Source organism: Corapipo altera, unplaced genomic scaffold (genome assembly GCF_003945725.1).
Source record: "Corapipo altera isolate COAL_440 unplaced genomic scaffold, ASM394572v1 1b, whole genome shotgun sequence".
Lineage (NCBI taxonomy): Eukaryota > Metazoa > Chordata > Aves > Passeriformes > Pipridae > Corapipo > Corapipo altera.
This window is the reverse complement of record NW_020884881.1, coordinates 19,114,149-19,131,357: the sequence shown is the minus strand read 5'-3', so window position 1 is coordinate 19,131,357 and position 17,209 is coordinate 19,114,149. Positions and strand designations below refer to the sequence as shown.

General features: G+C 46.0%; 1 protein-coding gene across 1 annotated transcript in view; it reads right to left on the bottom strand.

Moving 5' to 3' along the window:
* The window catches only part of ITIH5 (inter-alpha-trypsin inhibitor heavy chain family member 5), a 43,166-nt gene extending 32,416 nt beyond the window's left edge, over positions 1 to 10,750 (bottom strand). Inside the window, exons 1-5 of the mRNA XM_027639927.1 lie at positions 10,556 to 10,750; positions 7,106 to 7,150; positions 2,966 to 3,129; positions 1,645 to 1,752; positions 209 to 459 (exon numbers count right to left, since the gene is read on the bottom strand). Of these exons, the coding sequence (XP_027495728.1) occupies positions 209 to 459; positions 1,645 to 1,752; positions 2,966 to 3,129; positions 7,106 to 7,150; positions 10,556 to 10,675 (688 nt within the window). The 5' untranslated portion in view covers positions 10,676 to 10,750. The remainder of the gene's footprint in view (positions 1 to 208; positions 460 to 1,644; positions 1,753 to 2,965; positions 3,130 to 7,105; positions 7,151 to 10,555) is intronic.
* Between the last annotated feature and the right edge of the window lie 6,459 nt (positions 10,751 to 17,209).

Genomic DNA, 17,209 nt, shown 5'->3' with positions numbered 1-17,209 from the left:
AGACAATAGCAAAAAAAAAAAGTCCTATTGAGATGAATGGGATCAGCCCTGTATTCATCAAGCTTCAAAGTTCTCACATGCTTGTGCACAGATACCACACAGACACAATCATCTACAGAAAATAGATTCAACTCTGCCAGGCCGCTCCTTGAGAAGTGATTAAGGCCCCACAAGTAACCAAACTGTGGGTTATAAAATCCCTCCTTACCTTCAGCTTTCCCATTGCCTTTCTGCTTGCTGTTTCGGAGGGGAGGCACTTCCAGTGAAACTATTCCTGAGTTCTCCAGGATATTCACCTCCACTCGCAACCTCCCCACCAGCTGCTGGGGCCGGATGCTCACCGTGTACTCGTATTTTCCCAGTCTTCTTTGCAAAAGTTCTTCATAGTGCAGTACAAACCTGGCCTGCATCTTGCGAGGAATGAAGACAGAAGCTCTGAATGTCTCGTAGCCATTCTCCCTGGAAGGAAAATCCAAAGACACCTTCACAGCCCATACACGTGACACATTACCTCCTCCAGGGAATGATGAATCTGGACTTTGTTGGTTCAATAAAAGTATTTCCTCTCAGTGAACATGTGAAACCACCAAGAAAGAAAACATTGTAATGCTTCAAAAAGATTTGGGCACATAGGAGGCTTCCACAGATGGAAAGGTCTAACTAACTTCATGGTATTGAAGTTGTAACTCAGGGAATTTCTGTGTGCTCCCTCCTGCTTAAGCCATAACCACCAGTAGGGATTGTAATGGCTGCATCCAGCTTATTCTGGGTTTTGGGGGATGGATGGCAACAGGTTGGCAAGGGCTGCCTGGAACAGTGACTCAGACATCTTGCTGGAATGCAAATATGACTAACTTACTTTATAATTAGTGGGCAGCCCAGGGCCTGTTGAGCTCTCCTGAACACCAGGATCTCCGACCTGGGTGGGAGACACCTCCTAAGGTTACTCGTCAAGGCTGAGAATATCCTTGCTGCAACAGATTCTTGGTGATTGCATCCCAAACTTTGAAATCTTAAGTGCTGTAAAGGATTGATTGCACATTTATAATCCTTTAGATATAAATCACTGACCAAGTCTGGAACTAGGAGTGGATCCAGCCACACCTGGGCTCCTCTCTGAGAAGGAGTTCAGAAAGAAAAGGAGTTCTTTCTGAACTTCATGGTTCAATGGGAGGATCTCCCTGACAGTTCTGTCTGACCCTACTCTCTGTGCAGTAAATAATCAAGTGTAACTTGCCACTGAATCTTGTTGAGCCACCGTCACATTTATCATTGAACTTCGTTAACTTACTGCTTTATATAAATAAAGTGTATTGTTGCTTCTGTCTTGAAGCAAAGCGGATGACTCCATCCATGACAGCACCTTCATTTTCCTGCCTGCCATTCAGGAAGTAACAAGAAATCTTTTCCTCAGTAGAACATCCTGGAGCATCTTGGAGTTGAAAATGTTGTGTGACAGGGTGAGAAAAGGCCACATACAGTTTTACATGACTTGGAGTGTGGGAATGACGCCAGGCAGTGCAGATAACATTCTGTTTAGCTGCCTCTCCCTATAAATCCGTGCATGGGGATGCCAAAGCAGCCAAGACAGATGGTGGGAGAGTACATCACTTTTCAGAACACAGCCAAATGCACAACACTTACCTTCCATCTGTGGGGCTGGAAGGTTTCTTATCCCTTGTTTTGTCATCGCTGCTGTTTTTCTTTTCTTTCCCTGTGACCTCTCCATAGTAAGTCTTGTTGCCGATGCTCCTGGAGAGACCAGAGGTGTCAGCATGATCACTCTGCACCCATGTACAAGGACAGCTGTACAGATTGCTGTAAATGAGTTCACAGACTGTGCACAGTGAACAGTCTAAGTGTGCTGCTGTTGTAACTCTCCTGGAATCACTTGAGTCACTGAGTCAGAAGCTGATTTAGAAGTTCCCTGGCTGGTAACACCAGCACAGTACATTTTTAGCCCAGGAGTTTACCTCTCTAAAATGCCAGTCTGGTAGGTAATCTCTGAAGCATAAGGATGCAGCAGAAAGCAAAACAATTGCCAAGAATCCCAACTAGAACTTTTTTTGTCTGTTCTGGGATCCACCGTCTGTGTGAAGGCACATGGAGATATTCAGGATGGCTGCTTTCAAGAAGCTGCCTCCCTGACTAAGTATTTCTCCCTTGGAATTGAGTTACAGAGCAATACAGCCCACAAGGAAACAACCCTTAACATGTATTTTGTGTGGTCAATAGCAAAAGTCTGTTATTCCTCCTACTCAGTCTAAAAACCTCTCTAAAAGAAGCTACGGTCAGATCTGAAGCTGTGGCTTCGATATCTACCCACAGAGAGGATCTGAGCATGACCAAACCAAACACATTTTTGATACAAGAGCTTAATTTATTCCTTAATAAGTCATTTCAGTATGAACTTGGTTGCCCTCTACATGACTTATTATCCACAGAGAATTCCTGGCACCTCTAGCAGCCGATGAACCTGTTTGATGCTTGGAGTTGATTCCTGCTCCACTGACACTGTGGAGTAACAAGAACAACATGGAACAAGAAGCCTCTTAGACACCAGAGTCAGTCAGGCAAGATAAATATCATGTGCCAGTGTTGCTGAAACTTTAGCTTGAAAGGTTTCTGTGGTCTTGGAAAGATTTTTCTGGTTCAGATCAGAGACAGAGGAGGAGAAGGAAGTTGTTAAAAGACACTCAGATGGGAAATTGAATAGTTTCCTTTCACATTTACACTGAGGACTTGAATTTAGTATCCTGTAATCCGAGGGATTTACTCTGTGTTTTGGGGCCATGCCCAATCTCAGGTGGAGTATAAAGTGTGTGTGTGTGTTTCTGTTTTCCCCAAAGAAATGCAAAAAGGCCTTGATACAGTCCTGCTGAAGACTGACTGGCTTTGGAAATCCCAGAGGATCTGTGGGATGGGAGAACCATTGCCCACCCAGCTGCCAGCATTACTTACTCACATGGTAAAGTTGGAGATGAAGGCTGCAGCTGGGATCTGCATCTCAAACACAGCTTCCCGTGCCTCGGATCCGCTGTTCACCATCGTGCAGGACACCGTGGTGAAGGCATAGCGGGAAATGATTGTGGATCTCACGTTGAACTCAGACATCCGAGGCCTGGTTTCCTGTGGGGATCAAAAGGTTAACACTGGCAGCTGGATAACACACCCCTTCAGCGTTTCAATGGATTTAATGCTTACCATGCTCAAGCAAATTCCCACCCTATGAGTATTAGACACCTCTGTGAAAACCAGTTGACAACAGGCAAGGTGGGCTTGCCCTTAACATTTCAGATGAGCTTTAAAAGGTAAACCAGGGACATGGCACTGCCTTTGTTCATTCACAGAGGCCACAGTCATTCTCCAATGCTTGGGAAGATTCTGAGAGCTCTGATTATGCCAGCCTGTATGTTGTGAAACACACTGATAAAATCCATCTGTGTCCTAAACTGCAGCCTTCAACTCTGACTGTGTGAGAGGAATAGGATTAGTCCCTCACGGCCTGGGAAGAAAAGACCAAAATATATTCCCATGGGGTCCAGAACTGTGTCACAGAACCTGGCCTCTGTACTATGCACAAGAGCAGATGGAAAGTTTCCTGAAAGGCTGAGGTCACTGTGTGTGAAGCAGCATCTTCAAATTCATATGGTCAGATCCATAAGTTATGTAAACAGTAAAACTGCTGTCAGTGGAGTCAAAAGAGTACTCTGCTGAGAATCCATGCTGGAAGTCTCAGCCAATAGATGGAAGAGACTTAATAAAAAACACTGACACTGTGACATCTCAAGCAAAGTATTTTAAGCTTTTTAGCCCACACTGGATTCCTTCCAGCAGAGAAGCAGCAGAGACAGCAATGAATGACATACGATGTAGCAATGGAAGCTAAAAGCCAATTTCTGCTTCTTGGGAATGTGTTTTCGTGCACAAGTCTAGAGTTGGAGCATTTCTCCAGTCTAATGTGTTTTTTCTGACAGCAACATCTCCATGGAGCTCAAATGTTTTCTTCCTGGAAGACTTCAGTGTATTTAACTGTAAGAAGTCCTTATGAAAAAAAACCCTGTATGTTGACTTAAACAATCAAAGACCGAGTCTCCAAAAGCAGAAGGGAGCTAAAGGGTAAAATAGACTGCAAATACAGAGGAACTTCACTTAGCCAAATACAGAGAGACTGTTCCTACTGAGGTTGATAAAAAGTCATAGTTACATAAGACTTGTGAGGACAAGAACGTGCTCTTCAGCTGCATGGCCAGACCTTTTTTCAGAACAAAAATAATTTTGGCAGATGGCTCAAGAAAGGGAGCAAGTGTTTGTATGAATATGAAACAAGCACATTTCTTCAGTAGCTGATGGCATCAGAAATGATTGAGCATCCAATTAACCAAGCTGCCGGGCTAGTGAATTCCAGGCAAATGGAAGAATGAGGATCCACTGGAAATAAACACAAAACTGCCAGCAGACTTGGCATAAAGCCCCTCCTGCCTACACTTTCAAGGCTTGGAAAGACTGAAAAACGTGTCTCAGATGAACCCAATCATGATGGATATCTTTAACAGCTGGAGAATGTGTGATGAGCTCTGTGTCCACAATCATCCTGCTCAGCTCACATGGAGCACATCGACAAGAGATTAGAACTTCCAGGGTGGGATTTGTCTCACTGATTTCAGGCAGCTCAGTGTGATGCATCTAGATTAGAACACCCCTGCTCAGATTTAATGTCCCACCCTCAGGCCATTGGTGGCTTTTACTCAATTGCTGATGATTAGAACTAGATCCTGCTGTTCTTAGGACATTCCCTGATGTACAGGCATGACTTTCCACCCTCATTATCCTGAAGCTGGAGAGGATGGGGAGTTTTGATTGGAAGTAGGCTTGTAGGAATGTTTTCACATACGAGGTGATGCTTCATTCAGTCTTCTACACCCCTAATTGCCTGTGGCATAGCAAGAGATACAGAGGATTTAATAACAGTAGAAATAGGAAGAATCTGAAAGCACAGCAAATTCTTTGGTTTCAGACCTTCTGCATCCACTCCTGTGTGCTGCAGTCAATCATAAGCCGTGGGTTCAGGCATGGACCACAGCTCAGCAGGAAAAGAAGATCAAGACCTTTGCCTTTCACTTGAGATACAAGGGATTCTGCAGTGACATGTTTGACACTGTGAATGCACTTAAACTGCAGAAAGTCTTTTGAATGTGGCAGAGAACATGAACTTGCCCTTTTTATGACAACAACATGAGAATGGTTCTGTTGGGTGAGAACAAAAGCAGTTCTAACCCTGTAGCCTGTCACTGGCAGAGACCAACAGTATGTGCTTAGAGTATAAAATCAGCTCAACCTGCACTAATTCTACTCAGAAATATTCTCTCTGTTTTCAGTAGTCTGTGACTGAAGGAACTCCTGAGTCAAGGGTGATATTTTTGTGCTTTGTAAACCTTTGTGGATTTTTTTTCTATTACTTTACACAGCTGCTTTTTCAATTCATGTAAAATTTTAGCATCTGCAACATCTTGTAGCAAGGAGTTCCGCAGCTTAAGAATATTTTATATGAAAACCCACATCATTTAGGGGTTTTTTTGCTAAATCTACTCTTTACTGGCTTCAGCTGATCTCTGTCATAGAATCACAGAATGGTTAGAGTTGGAAGGGACCTCAAAGACCATCTTGTTCCAACCCCCCTGCCATGGGCATGGGCACCTTCCACTAGAGCAGGCTGCTCAAAGCCTCATCCAGCCTGGCCTTGAACTCTTCCAGGGATGGGGTATGTCTCTATCCCACTGAACAACTCCAGTTCTGACACCCTCACAGACTGAGGAATGGCAAAAACAAATGAAATGAACACCTTCCCTTTTTCTGGTGGATAGGAGTTGCTGTTAGAGGGATCAAACACTGAATAAGGGCATCACATACAACTGAGGACGAGAGATCTGGTTCATCTTCCCATCCCTGGAAGGGATCTGCTATTCCTTGTATATAGAGAATATAAACGGTGGGGGCAGAGGCAGCTTCCAAACAGGTTGCTCAGTCAGGCTTGGCGGGCAGCCCAAATTCTTCTCTGTGATTCCTGTGCATTCCCTGGAGCTCTTGCACAATCCATCAGTGCCTGATGCTCTGACTTACAGCTGTGCAAATGCCTGTTTGTTTTCTGCCCTTTTTATCAAGGCCTTCAGAAGATGAGAGGCAGTACAAAGGAAAAAAAAAAGCAAAACAAACCATTTGTTTAATATTATTATTACTGTGATTTATCATCCCTATTAAAAACAAAGTGAGGGAATGCCAAGGCAGGTTGGCTGGATGCTTTATGGAGGTGTCCTGGTTATGATGATGAACTGGGAGCTGAAATATTTTTGCCAAACAAATTGTTTTATGCTTGTTTACATCAAATGTTTGGAAAGACAGAAAAGAGCTGAAGATAAATGAAACTCATTCCATAATTTTGCCTTTATCAGTTGCTTTCATCAAAACAAACTTCCTGTGTCTTAGATTAGAAGTAATAAACTGGTAATAAGTCTGAGAGGTGTTCTCCTCTAGGCTGCTGATTCTAATCTGTCAAAGATCAAAGGGACTAGAAGCTATTATGGTGATGGTTGTTCAGTGCGAAATGAGTTTCACCAGTTCTCAACTGGGAGGTCCCCAGAAAAGCCAGAAAAATAACTGGCTGTGAACAGCAATTCCACTGACTGCCTAACTACAGCTAACTCTTAGATTCCCATGCTGAAAGAAGGATATTGGCTTGCTTGTTTTCTTCCTTTCCTCAAGAGATTTTGACAAACAGCAGAGATCTCCACATTTCAAAGCAAACTCTGCCTTTCTCTTCAAATTCAGTGAGATTTCATCAGGCTTTTGTTGACTGTGTGGTTGGGGTTTGTAACATTAGATGTTCTTTCTCCACGTCTGGGGGTGAGAAGATGGATTGGGAAGCATTAGAAGAACCTGTACCTGTTGCATTGATCAAAATGAAAATAGTTTTTCTGCCTCTCAGAATCTCATTCTACCGATTCTACCATCACCCGCTGACATCCTGGGCACAGGGATGTACACACAGACACACAGAGGGAAAGTGTGATTCCCAGGAGGTAAAATAAAGACAGGGTGTGATACATACCAGCCTCTGTAGGAATTTGGCCTGTCTGGGGACACGGCGAGTGACCTGCAAAGAGTTAAGGGAGTTAGTGGAGCCTTCTCAGCTTACAGCAGACATGGCACTTGTTTGAACCCAGACACGGGTGTGTGCAACTGATCACCCATGGCCAGGTTCAAATGCTCCTCTGGTTAAAATTAAAACCTGAACCTCTTCCACATTAACAGACCCATTGATCAAAGCTCAAGTAGTGGAATGCAGCTCTCTCAGGGAAGGAGGTACGGGGTATTTTGAAAATGGTACTTGGCAAGAGACCTCCTATATGTGATGATGGGAACCTCAGCCTTTAGCCCTGGCCCTGGGTGATGTGTCTCAGCTCTGGAAGTGTATTCCCTTATGGCTTCCTAGGGAGTCACACAAAGCCTCTCTGTCTTTGCCCCACTGCATGGTATATGGCACAGTTCCATCCCTGGAAGTATTGAAGGCCAGTCTGGATGGGGCTCTGAGCAACCTGCTTCAGGAGAAGGTGTCCCTGCCCAGGGCAAGGGTTTGGAACTAGATGATCTTTAAGGTCCCTTCCAACCCAAATCATTCCATGATTCTATGATTAGTTTAAATTAATGTTAAAGCTTCAGCTGCATTAATATTACCTCAAGAGCAGATCTGTTGCCTTAATACTCTCCACAGGTGCTGTGGATATATCATGCAGTGACAGAAAAGCACTCTTTACGTGCAAAAAGGGAATAAAGATATTTAAACTGAGACACAGACCTTATTATAAAATGAAGTACTTCACTTATGACAGTACAATCATACTCACTGTGTCACCCTTCACAACTCCTCTGACTTCCCTACACATGGTGTCTCAGCTCAGCAACATCTCCAAATCAAGTCTCTCCCCAAAGCAGAGAGTACAAGTCTCTTGTCAACAAGGGAAGCCAAGTGCCTTCTTAAAATGTCAGTGGAACTCCAGAGAGCAGAGGAATGCGATGATATCTTTTTACCTGATTTGCCCTTTCTGTTGATTTACACTGAAATAACATCAGCCCTTGCCAAAGAGATGATTTTATGTCTGTTTATATCATGCCTTGAAAAGCTCAGGAAAGCCCAATGGGGAAATTAAAGTCTCATCCACTAGAACCCTTATTATTTCCTGCTGCATTATTTAAGCCAACATCTTGTAAAATTAGAACCAAGGGAAAACAGCTCCCTTGGGAAATTGTCAATGGAGAGGAGAATTATCTCCACTTTAAATTTTGTAAGAAACCTTCTGTCTGGGTCTGTTACATCAGGGAAGTGAAGCCCCTCAGGAGCCTGCTGTGACAGCCTGCAGAGTCTCCATCACTGTAAGTTCTTCAGAACAAGCCAGATTAATGTCTGTGAAGTTGGTCCTGCTTGGAGCAGGGGCAGGGATGAAGAGCCAATAGTCCTCAGTACTCTTTTACTAAAAGTTTACCTTTGGAAACAAATCCACCTTTTTCTGCATGGCATGGTCACAGTAATACTTAATTGGTGAAACTGGAACCTTGGTTACTGGTTTTATCTTTGCCCACCACACACTCATTTTGTTTGCTTGCTTATTTGCACAAGAAGGCTTTGTATAACTTGGCCCCTTCAAGGGGTACCTTCTAAAGTCTTGGGGATAACAAATGGACATCAGTGAGGAGCTAAGGAGCCCCAAATAGCAGTATCCTGTTTGGATAGGGCTTCATAACAACCGCCAAAGCACTGGTGCAGGGTTTATGGTCAGTCCATTGGACTGTGCTAATCAGGCAGCTTCACTAACATCATTTAACTGGAGCAATTTCCGAATTACCATCAACCTTTAGCTTTACAGCCTTCCAAAACAGCCATTAAAGACAAGTAATTGCTGGTAGTGACCCCATAACTTGTTGCCATCTGCTTGTCCTAGCATGTAATACAGGCTGTGCAGTGGATTTGTTTATAGTGTAGTATCTTGACCTAGGGGAGTACCTGCCTGTTCTTAACCTGGCTCAGGTGTTGAGTGGAGACAGACAGATGCCTTCTTCTAGACCTGGCTGTCCCAGGGCACTAGATCACCACTATCACTGCTGTTCTGGTGGGAGTTACTGCTACCCTTGCTCTGCCAGCAACATACCTCCTGTGAAAACAAGGAGCCTCAAGCAGCATCAGCCACATTATTTCAACAGTGTGAGCCAGTTGTTGAGCTTTGCAACTGATTTTCCCCCTAAAGCAGGTATGTGAGTATTTCCAGGTCCCACTCCACTGGCAGCACACTGGTGGAGATATTCTCTCCCACTTGGATGGGTGGGTCTATAAGACAATGTTGTTTTGTGGCTGAATTCCCCAAAAAGGAATATGTGTTCATGGTAATCAGGATTTACAACAAAGTTGCTCAGGTACCTGTAGTGGAGAGAGGTGAACATTTCTGGGGAGAGATTCTTCCCATTCCAGGTGGGACGAGCAACTGAATGACCAGCTCTGAGACAGGGACAGGTATATATATGGAAAGTCTCACTCTTCCCACTTTTCCCTACTGCATGGCAGAAGATACCAAACACAGGGAAATACTGACACTTGAAACACACTGGAGTATCCCACCTGACCTCCAGTAAGACACAGGTATTCCACAGCATGTATCTGTCAGACCCACATGGTGTCTCAGATACTACAGAACTTCTCTCAGATCTGATCAAATTTAGATAACAGATTGATGCCTTAAGTGACCCAGAGTCACGAGTGGTATCTGTTACAGACCTGAAAGATATGAACACAGACCTGAAGCTCAGCATTTTATAGAATCATAGAATGGTTTGTATTGGAAGGGACCTTAAATGTCATCTAGTTCCAAGCCACCTACTATGGGCAGGGACACCTTCCACTAGAAATGGACCACAGCCTCCCAAACCACCACCCAAACTCTCTTGCTAACTTGCAAAAGGTTTGTTGCCCTTTCAGCACCATTTCCTCAGAAAATCTAAGCCACAGAATAACACAATATAACAGCCCTCACTTGTAGAATAATGGATTTGTTTTCATTGTCAATAAGCATTTTAGAAGCTGAAATTTGTAGGATTTGTTTCACCCAGCGCGAGTTAAAAATCCAGTACAGTAAAACCATAGGCAGAAAAACTTTCCTTCGAGCCTGAAATACTCTGAATTACTCAGACTGGCGTGTGGCCAGGACATTGCGTTAACTCCCTTGTCCCTGTGAAGTGCCTCGTTAGCACAGCCGTGGGGATGTCGGAGTGAGCCCATCCCCTGGCTGTGGCACCCACCGCGGGAGGGTGATCTCCTGGCTTAGCACCTCCAGCACCTCCGACAACTTCCATGTTCGTTAAGAGCAGCCTCCCACGGAACTGACCCACAGGGACAGGTGGAATAAATGTGTTTTTATCAGATTGCCCTGCACGTCGGTGCTGATGGTTAAGAAGGGACAAGCCAAGCCCTGGCCACCTGCTGCTCCCGAGTAACCACAGCCTTAAAACCTACCTGCTCCACGATGCTGGAGTCTGCCAGCAGCTGCTCCTCCAGGTACCTGGCCATCAGCTCCGAGTCGGGCTGCCCCGCCGAGGTGGGAAAGCCCCAGCAGAGCCACAGCCAAAGGATCATGTTGGAGGGGAGCGCCGGGGGGCTCCTGCCCCGCAGGTGAGAGGAGAAGCCCCGCTGCTGCCGCTGCTGAGCTGCCGGACCGGCTGCGGGGAGGCTGACAGGACACAACGACCCACCCTCTTCTCCTCCTTCCCGGCTCGGGACCGGCCCCTTTTCCACTTAGGGCGCTACAAGGAATCCTTTAAGGGCTTCTATCCCTCAGCCAGGGGTCCCGTGGGCAGGAGGCACCACCGTGCCCCTCTCGATGCCGCTCTCACCCATCTTGCCCCATGCAGCAGAAAGGGGAGATGCTGGGGCTCTCTGAGGTGCTGCCACTTGTCATTTTAGCACCAGCAGCACCCCGTGGTGGCCCTCAGCAAGGGGAAAGCTGAGGGGACATTTCCTGCACCTGGCTGGGTGCTGAGGAAGGAACAAGGTGGTGCCCAGTGCCTCCAACCCACCCCCTTAGGGAGCACAACCCCAGGATGTGCTTCAAGGCTGGGGCTTTCCCAAGGATTGGCAAAATTCTCTATGAAGGAAAAGCTTCTCCTACTCCCCGTCTGGAGAGCTCTGGTTGGTTCATGAAAGCTGCTCCAAGGGCAGGGTAGAGCCCTCTCCACACCCTCACCTTGGCACCCTACTGGGTATCCAGGTGCCTCCCCTTGGGGAAGATGGCCAAGAGCCCTATGTTCACCCCTCTTTCTTTCTTATACGAATTCAATTTCTCAGCTGAGCAAAGCTGGGCTGCTTTTTCAGGTCCTGCTGTTCTTCTCTCCATTTCCCAGAGCCTTCTTCTCCCAGACCAACCCTGGGGTGAAGGTGGAACCTGCAGGGCAGGCTGGGTTCCACCTGGCAGCTGCCAGGGACATTCCTGCCAGCTGGCACTGACTGGGCACTGTGTCATCCCCAGGCATTTAGAAACTTGTATCTGCAGCATCCACCTCACCCTAAATTTGCTACTTTGTTTATCTGTGCCAGTAGTAACTTCTCAAATCCAGCAGAACCAAATTTCCTCTCTTTTGGTTTGCTTGTTTTTTGGGGTTTTTTTTGTTTGTTTTTTTTTTTTTTTTTTTATATATATTTGGCAGGTGCAAGGTGCTGCACACACAAACCTGGCATGACTTAACCACTGTATTTTCTTTTTCCTTTCCAGCTCTGACTCATCAGGGACTGAAGCTGTTGTGGTTCATCTCCCAGCCATGGCAGTGACAGTCCAATGAGTGGCTCAATGTCTCTCTGGCCTTGCTGTCCTCCAAATCTAGCATGTGTTTTGGAGGAGTAGGAATGTGCTTGCCCTCCTTGCAGAAGGGATGAGGGAAGCTGAAGATGGAGCAAAGGGAATGGCAGCATGGTCAACACCTTGAGAACTCCCTGTTAGCAAATTGATGGCTCAGACTTAGGCTGAGCCTAAGTGACACCATGTTCACACACAAGCCCCTTCTGGCATTGCCAATAGGAGGGAAACAGTCAAGGGCCTGGCCAGTCCCTTTCCCACTGGGACCAGTCCACCACTTGCAGGTACAAAGGCCTCTGGAGTAGCCACATCCCCAATGGGAGCTGCAAAGCTGGTCTGCACTGCAGAAATGATAAAGGACTGATGTGGCTGGAGAAGAGGAGATGGTGGGAGAAAGCCAGAGAGAGGCTGTGGCAGGATACTTCATGCCTCCAGAGACACCCTAAATGTTGCTCTATTGCCCTGATCCCTGCCAGGAGACAGCTGAGGCACCGTCTTCATCTCCTCACCATTTCAAAGTGAGATGGAAGAGGTCTCAACTGTCCTCTTGGGAATGAATGAAGACTCAAAGCAATGGTTCAGGCTGAGGCCTTGTTTAAGGACATGTAAAAAATGGTTTGAAGTATTTTTCATCTGGTTCCAGTTTGTTTCAGCTCCTGCACGTCTTGTCTGGCTCAGACACAGAAGAGCACTGGAAGAGCATGGCAAGTAGGGCTGCAGCCTCCTGTGCCCTCACTGATGACATTAGGTTGGGCTGCTCCTTAGCCTGCCTTGTCCATGTTTCACTACCTCTGGGACACAGATGAATAAGAGTCTTGCAGTGCATGCTTAGAAATGCTGGAAACAGGCATTTAAACCATGATTTTCCTACTGTTCTGGAAAACCTAGAGGAAACCAGGGCACCCCTGTAAGAGCAAGTCAAAACTAGCCCTAAAAGTAACAGTAGTTTCTGGCCAGTTTGAAATAACCATTGCACAGTCAAGAGGCATTTGGAATAACATCCAAATTTCACCAGCTGTTCCTCTTTGCCTCCTGACCAGCATTCAGTCACTCTGCTTCTCCTCCTGCAGGGGTGAGGAGCTGAGGGTCAGAGTGAACCAAAACAGTGAGACCACATGAAGATACTGTGATAGAGCTGATCCTGAGCACACCTGGGGAAAGGAGGATGTTCAAGCCAGAACAGGATCCTCAGGCAGGTACGGGATAACCAACAAGCATGAGAGAGTGAGCTGGGAAAGGCACTGCCCTTCCTGAAGGGATTAGGAGCAGCCAATACTGTTTATGTTCCCCTCAGCAAGGGCACATGAGGACACGGCAGGTAGCTAAGTAAGACTGAGGTGTGTTTTAATGTGAGTTTTGGTGAGTGAACATTCAGCCTGGGGTCTTGATTGTTCACATTATCCCCTCTTCTGCCTCCTTGGAATACAGCCTCCTGATTTCGGGGGCAAACATGGCAGGCACTGTGCTGGGGATGCCCCTGGAGTCCGGGACAAGCAGTTACTCAGGTGTGTTCACATCAGACATGTTTGAGGCTGACTTTTGCCGACTTAGCAGGATGAGCAGCTGTTCTTTGGATGGGGGGGGGGCTCAGCAAATTAAATTGCTTGGCAGGCCTGGGGCCAGCACGAGCAGAGACACCACGGAAAGGCATAATCCAACAGCTGGGCTTCCACACACATTTCCCCTGGAACAGATCATGTTAAATCAAGGAATCTCTCTGTGTTGACACACAAACACAGGTGATGCTGACCTCGTGCAGGGGCAGCTATGTTAAACACCCAACTAGAAATATCTGAACCATGAACTAAATCTACCCAAAGCACTAACAAACTGTACAGTTTTGTGGCATTCAAAGCCAGCAATTGGATCAAGAAATTTGCAAGAATCCCAAAGGGTTACACAGGTGCAATCTTAGATAAATGTCCACAGGTAAAATTAATTACTATGGAGTTCAGGGAATTGTATTCCATACTTTTCTTCAGGTCTGAATCTAAGCAATCTCCATGGAAACATCTGGATGGGACCTGATGGTCCCCAGTTCTGATACTACTGAGCGGTGCCTGTTCTTCTGAAAGAATCATAGAATGATTCAGGTTGGAAGAGTAAAGATTATCTACTTCCAACCCCCTTACCATAAGCAGGGATGCCACCCAGTAGATGAGGGTGCTCAGGACCCAATCCAGCCTGGACTTGTTCACTTTCAGGGATGGGGCATCCATAACTTCTCTGGACAACCTGTGCCAGTGCCTCACCACACTCTGCATAAAGAATGTCTTCCCAATATCTAATCTGAATCTCTCCTCTTTTAGTATAAAACCATTCCCCTTGTCCTGTCACTTTCTGCCCATGTAAAAAGTCAGTCTGCCTCTTTTTTATAAGCTCCCTCTAAATACTGAAATGCTGTAATAAGGTCTCCCCAGAGCCTTTTCTTCTCCAGGTTGAACATTCCCAGCTCTCCCAGCCTCTGTCCATAGCAGAGGGGCTCCAGCCCCTGCAGCATCTTTGTGGCCTCCTCTGGACTTGCTTCAACAGGTCTACATTTTCCTAGTGCTGAGGACTTTAAACTTGGATGTAGTACTCCAGGTAGGGTCCCACAAGGGCAGAGAAGAGTATAAAGTTATTTTCTGGAGTCCCAGTGGCTGCTGATCTCCCGTTGCCATTAATTGTGTGCACCTTGGCCCAGCAGAGCATTCCAGAACTTCCAAATCTGGTATTATTCTGGTGAAAAATTCCCAGAGTCTCTGACAAAGGTGCCTTGGTGATGGGGATGTCTGACTCTGTCTGGGGGACTGGTGTGAAACCCACCTTGAAGAGGTCACCAGAGCAGACAGGCAGGTTACTGAGTACCTGGTACATCTCTGATGAAGGGCAGTACAAAGAGAAGAAAGTTGAAACAACAAGAAACCCTTTTCTGTGTGTCCATATATCATTTCCCACACTGACTGCTGTGTGGTAGGATGAATGTCAGGGCAGTAGCACCCTGGATAAGTGTGTTGCCTTGCAGGTACTGCCTGTTCTTACCTGGATCACTGGAAATTTCCAGATATGAAATTTAAGATGGGAAAGGGAAGCTGGCTATCTCATAAGACACAGAAATGGTGACATTTCTCCTCGGGTGCAAGGCAAGTTAACACAATTTAATTATTATGAAGGACAGACATGCCCAGCAGTAACTCCAGGTGGTTCAGGGAGGACAGTGCATGAAAAATCCCAGAGGAATCCCAGTCATGAGAGGACAGTTCATGAAACAACCCAATGGATGCACAGCACGAAACATTCTACTGAGCTCCTGTTCTCCCCATCAGATTCTGAGGAGGTTCACAGAAACTGATGGTAAAGGCTCTGAGCATCCTCAATTCTTATATTTTCTGTACCTTCTTGGGAAATTTCATCTTTTTGGACTCTTTTGAACAGCATGTTTGAGCAGTTCGTGCCATCTAGTGGTCACACTGATTTACCAATCCTAATATTTTTACAGAAAAAAAAATAAAGCCACGTGGAGCGGTTGTGAGAGGACTGAAATAAAGGATTACAAAATCAATTTTTAAAACAAACTTTGTTCTAAAAGGACTTTTTCATCTCTTCAGAGCATCAGTGCTTTCATTCCCTGTCCAGGGACCCAGATAACTCCAGAACATCTTCAAGTTTCTGATGAGAATGGACTGGTCACTCTAAACTAAGGACACATGTGTGAACAGAACTCAGCTTATACAGGAAATTCAAGCAATACTAGATGCCATCAACACAACTGGGTGCTTGCTCCTGCAGCCCTGGAGAAACCCTTTCATAGCCAAAGCTCCCATGGCACTCATAGAGCTTTTTCCTGAGCTAGTTTTGAGGTGTTAACTTGATTGCTGCTGGATTGTGTCACAAATAGTGTGACCAGCAGGACCAGGGATTGTCTCCCTGTACTTGGCAGTGGTGAAGCCACAGCTTGAATCTTGTGTTAAGTCATTGAGGTGCTGGAGCAAGTCCAGAGTATGGAACAGGGCTAAGGAAGGGTCTGGAGCACAGGTATAATGAGGAGCAGCTGAGGGGGCTGGAGGGGCTCAGCCTGGAGAAAAGGAGGTTGAGAGAGGACCTTCTCACTCTCTACAACTCCCTGACAGGGAGTGGAGCCAGGTGGAGGTCTATCACTTCTCCCAAGTAAAAAGTGACAGGATGAGAGGAAATGGCTCCAAGTTGCACCAGAGGAGTTTTAGGCTGAATAATATGGAAAATTTCTTCACCAAAAGTGGGGTCAAGCACTGTAACAGGCTGCTCAGGAACCTCCCTGAAGGTAACTAAAAAATATGTAGATGTGGCAGCTGGGGACACAGTTTAGGGGTGGCCCTGGCAGTGCTGGATTGATGGTTGAACTCAATGACCTTAGAGGTCTTTTACAGCCTAATTGATTCTATGGTTCTAAAATGAGTGTCATTCAAAGGCTGTGTGGTAGTTTGAATTCAGCCTACAGGCTCCTAAGTCTCCTGGCAAAACTGGAGCTATGTCATCTCCAAGTTCAAGCTCCGGGATTGCCCAAATAAATTATGGGAGAGGGTAAATAAGGACTAATTATTCAATACCTCTTCCAGCATAACATCTGTGAAACAGTATATGGAGCTATCATAAATATAAAATAATAAAATTTTGTCTGCTGATTTGTCCCTGGGTTCACTTAGTAATTCAGTCTTTTCCTTTGAAGTTGCTCAGATGTCTGCAAATATCCTTTTTTCCCTGGAAGAATGGAAGAGATAGCCACGTCCTCTTGCCAGAAGCCTACTTCCTCCCTTCTTTCCCCCCTTTGCTTTGCTGTCTTATTTTGTCCCATCTCTTGAAGCACCTAAAGAGCCAGAGAGGCCAAAAACCGGTTTCAAAAATCATCCAGGGGCCTTGGCACGCCCAGGGTACAACGTGCATCTGAAAATATCATCAGATGTTTTCACATGCTAATTTTGAAAAACTAGAACTGTTCCATCAGCAGCCACGATGCTTTCCCAGCAAAATGGAAAAAAAAGGTGTTTGTGTGGGTCGGGATCCAACCCAAAGGTCCCTGCCAACCCCTGTGGGTTGGCTGGGTGGGAGGGCCCCTGGAGAAGCACAGCGTTGCTGCCTCCGTCGTGCTGAGAACCAGTCTGCACCTCGCTTACCACAAACAAACAAGCCAAGAGAGACTCCTTGCTGAGATCTTTTGAAGTTTTGGATGCCCCAAGGTCTGTGCCTAGCAGGAAGTTAGTCAAACATCACGGGAAGCTACAAAAGCAAGGAGTGAGCCTATCCAGGCCGGAGCTGTTATCGAGGGCAGGGGCGAGTGAAGACACTATTTGGATAACCCTTGCTCA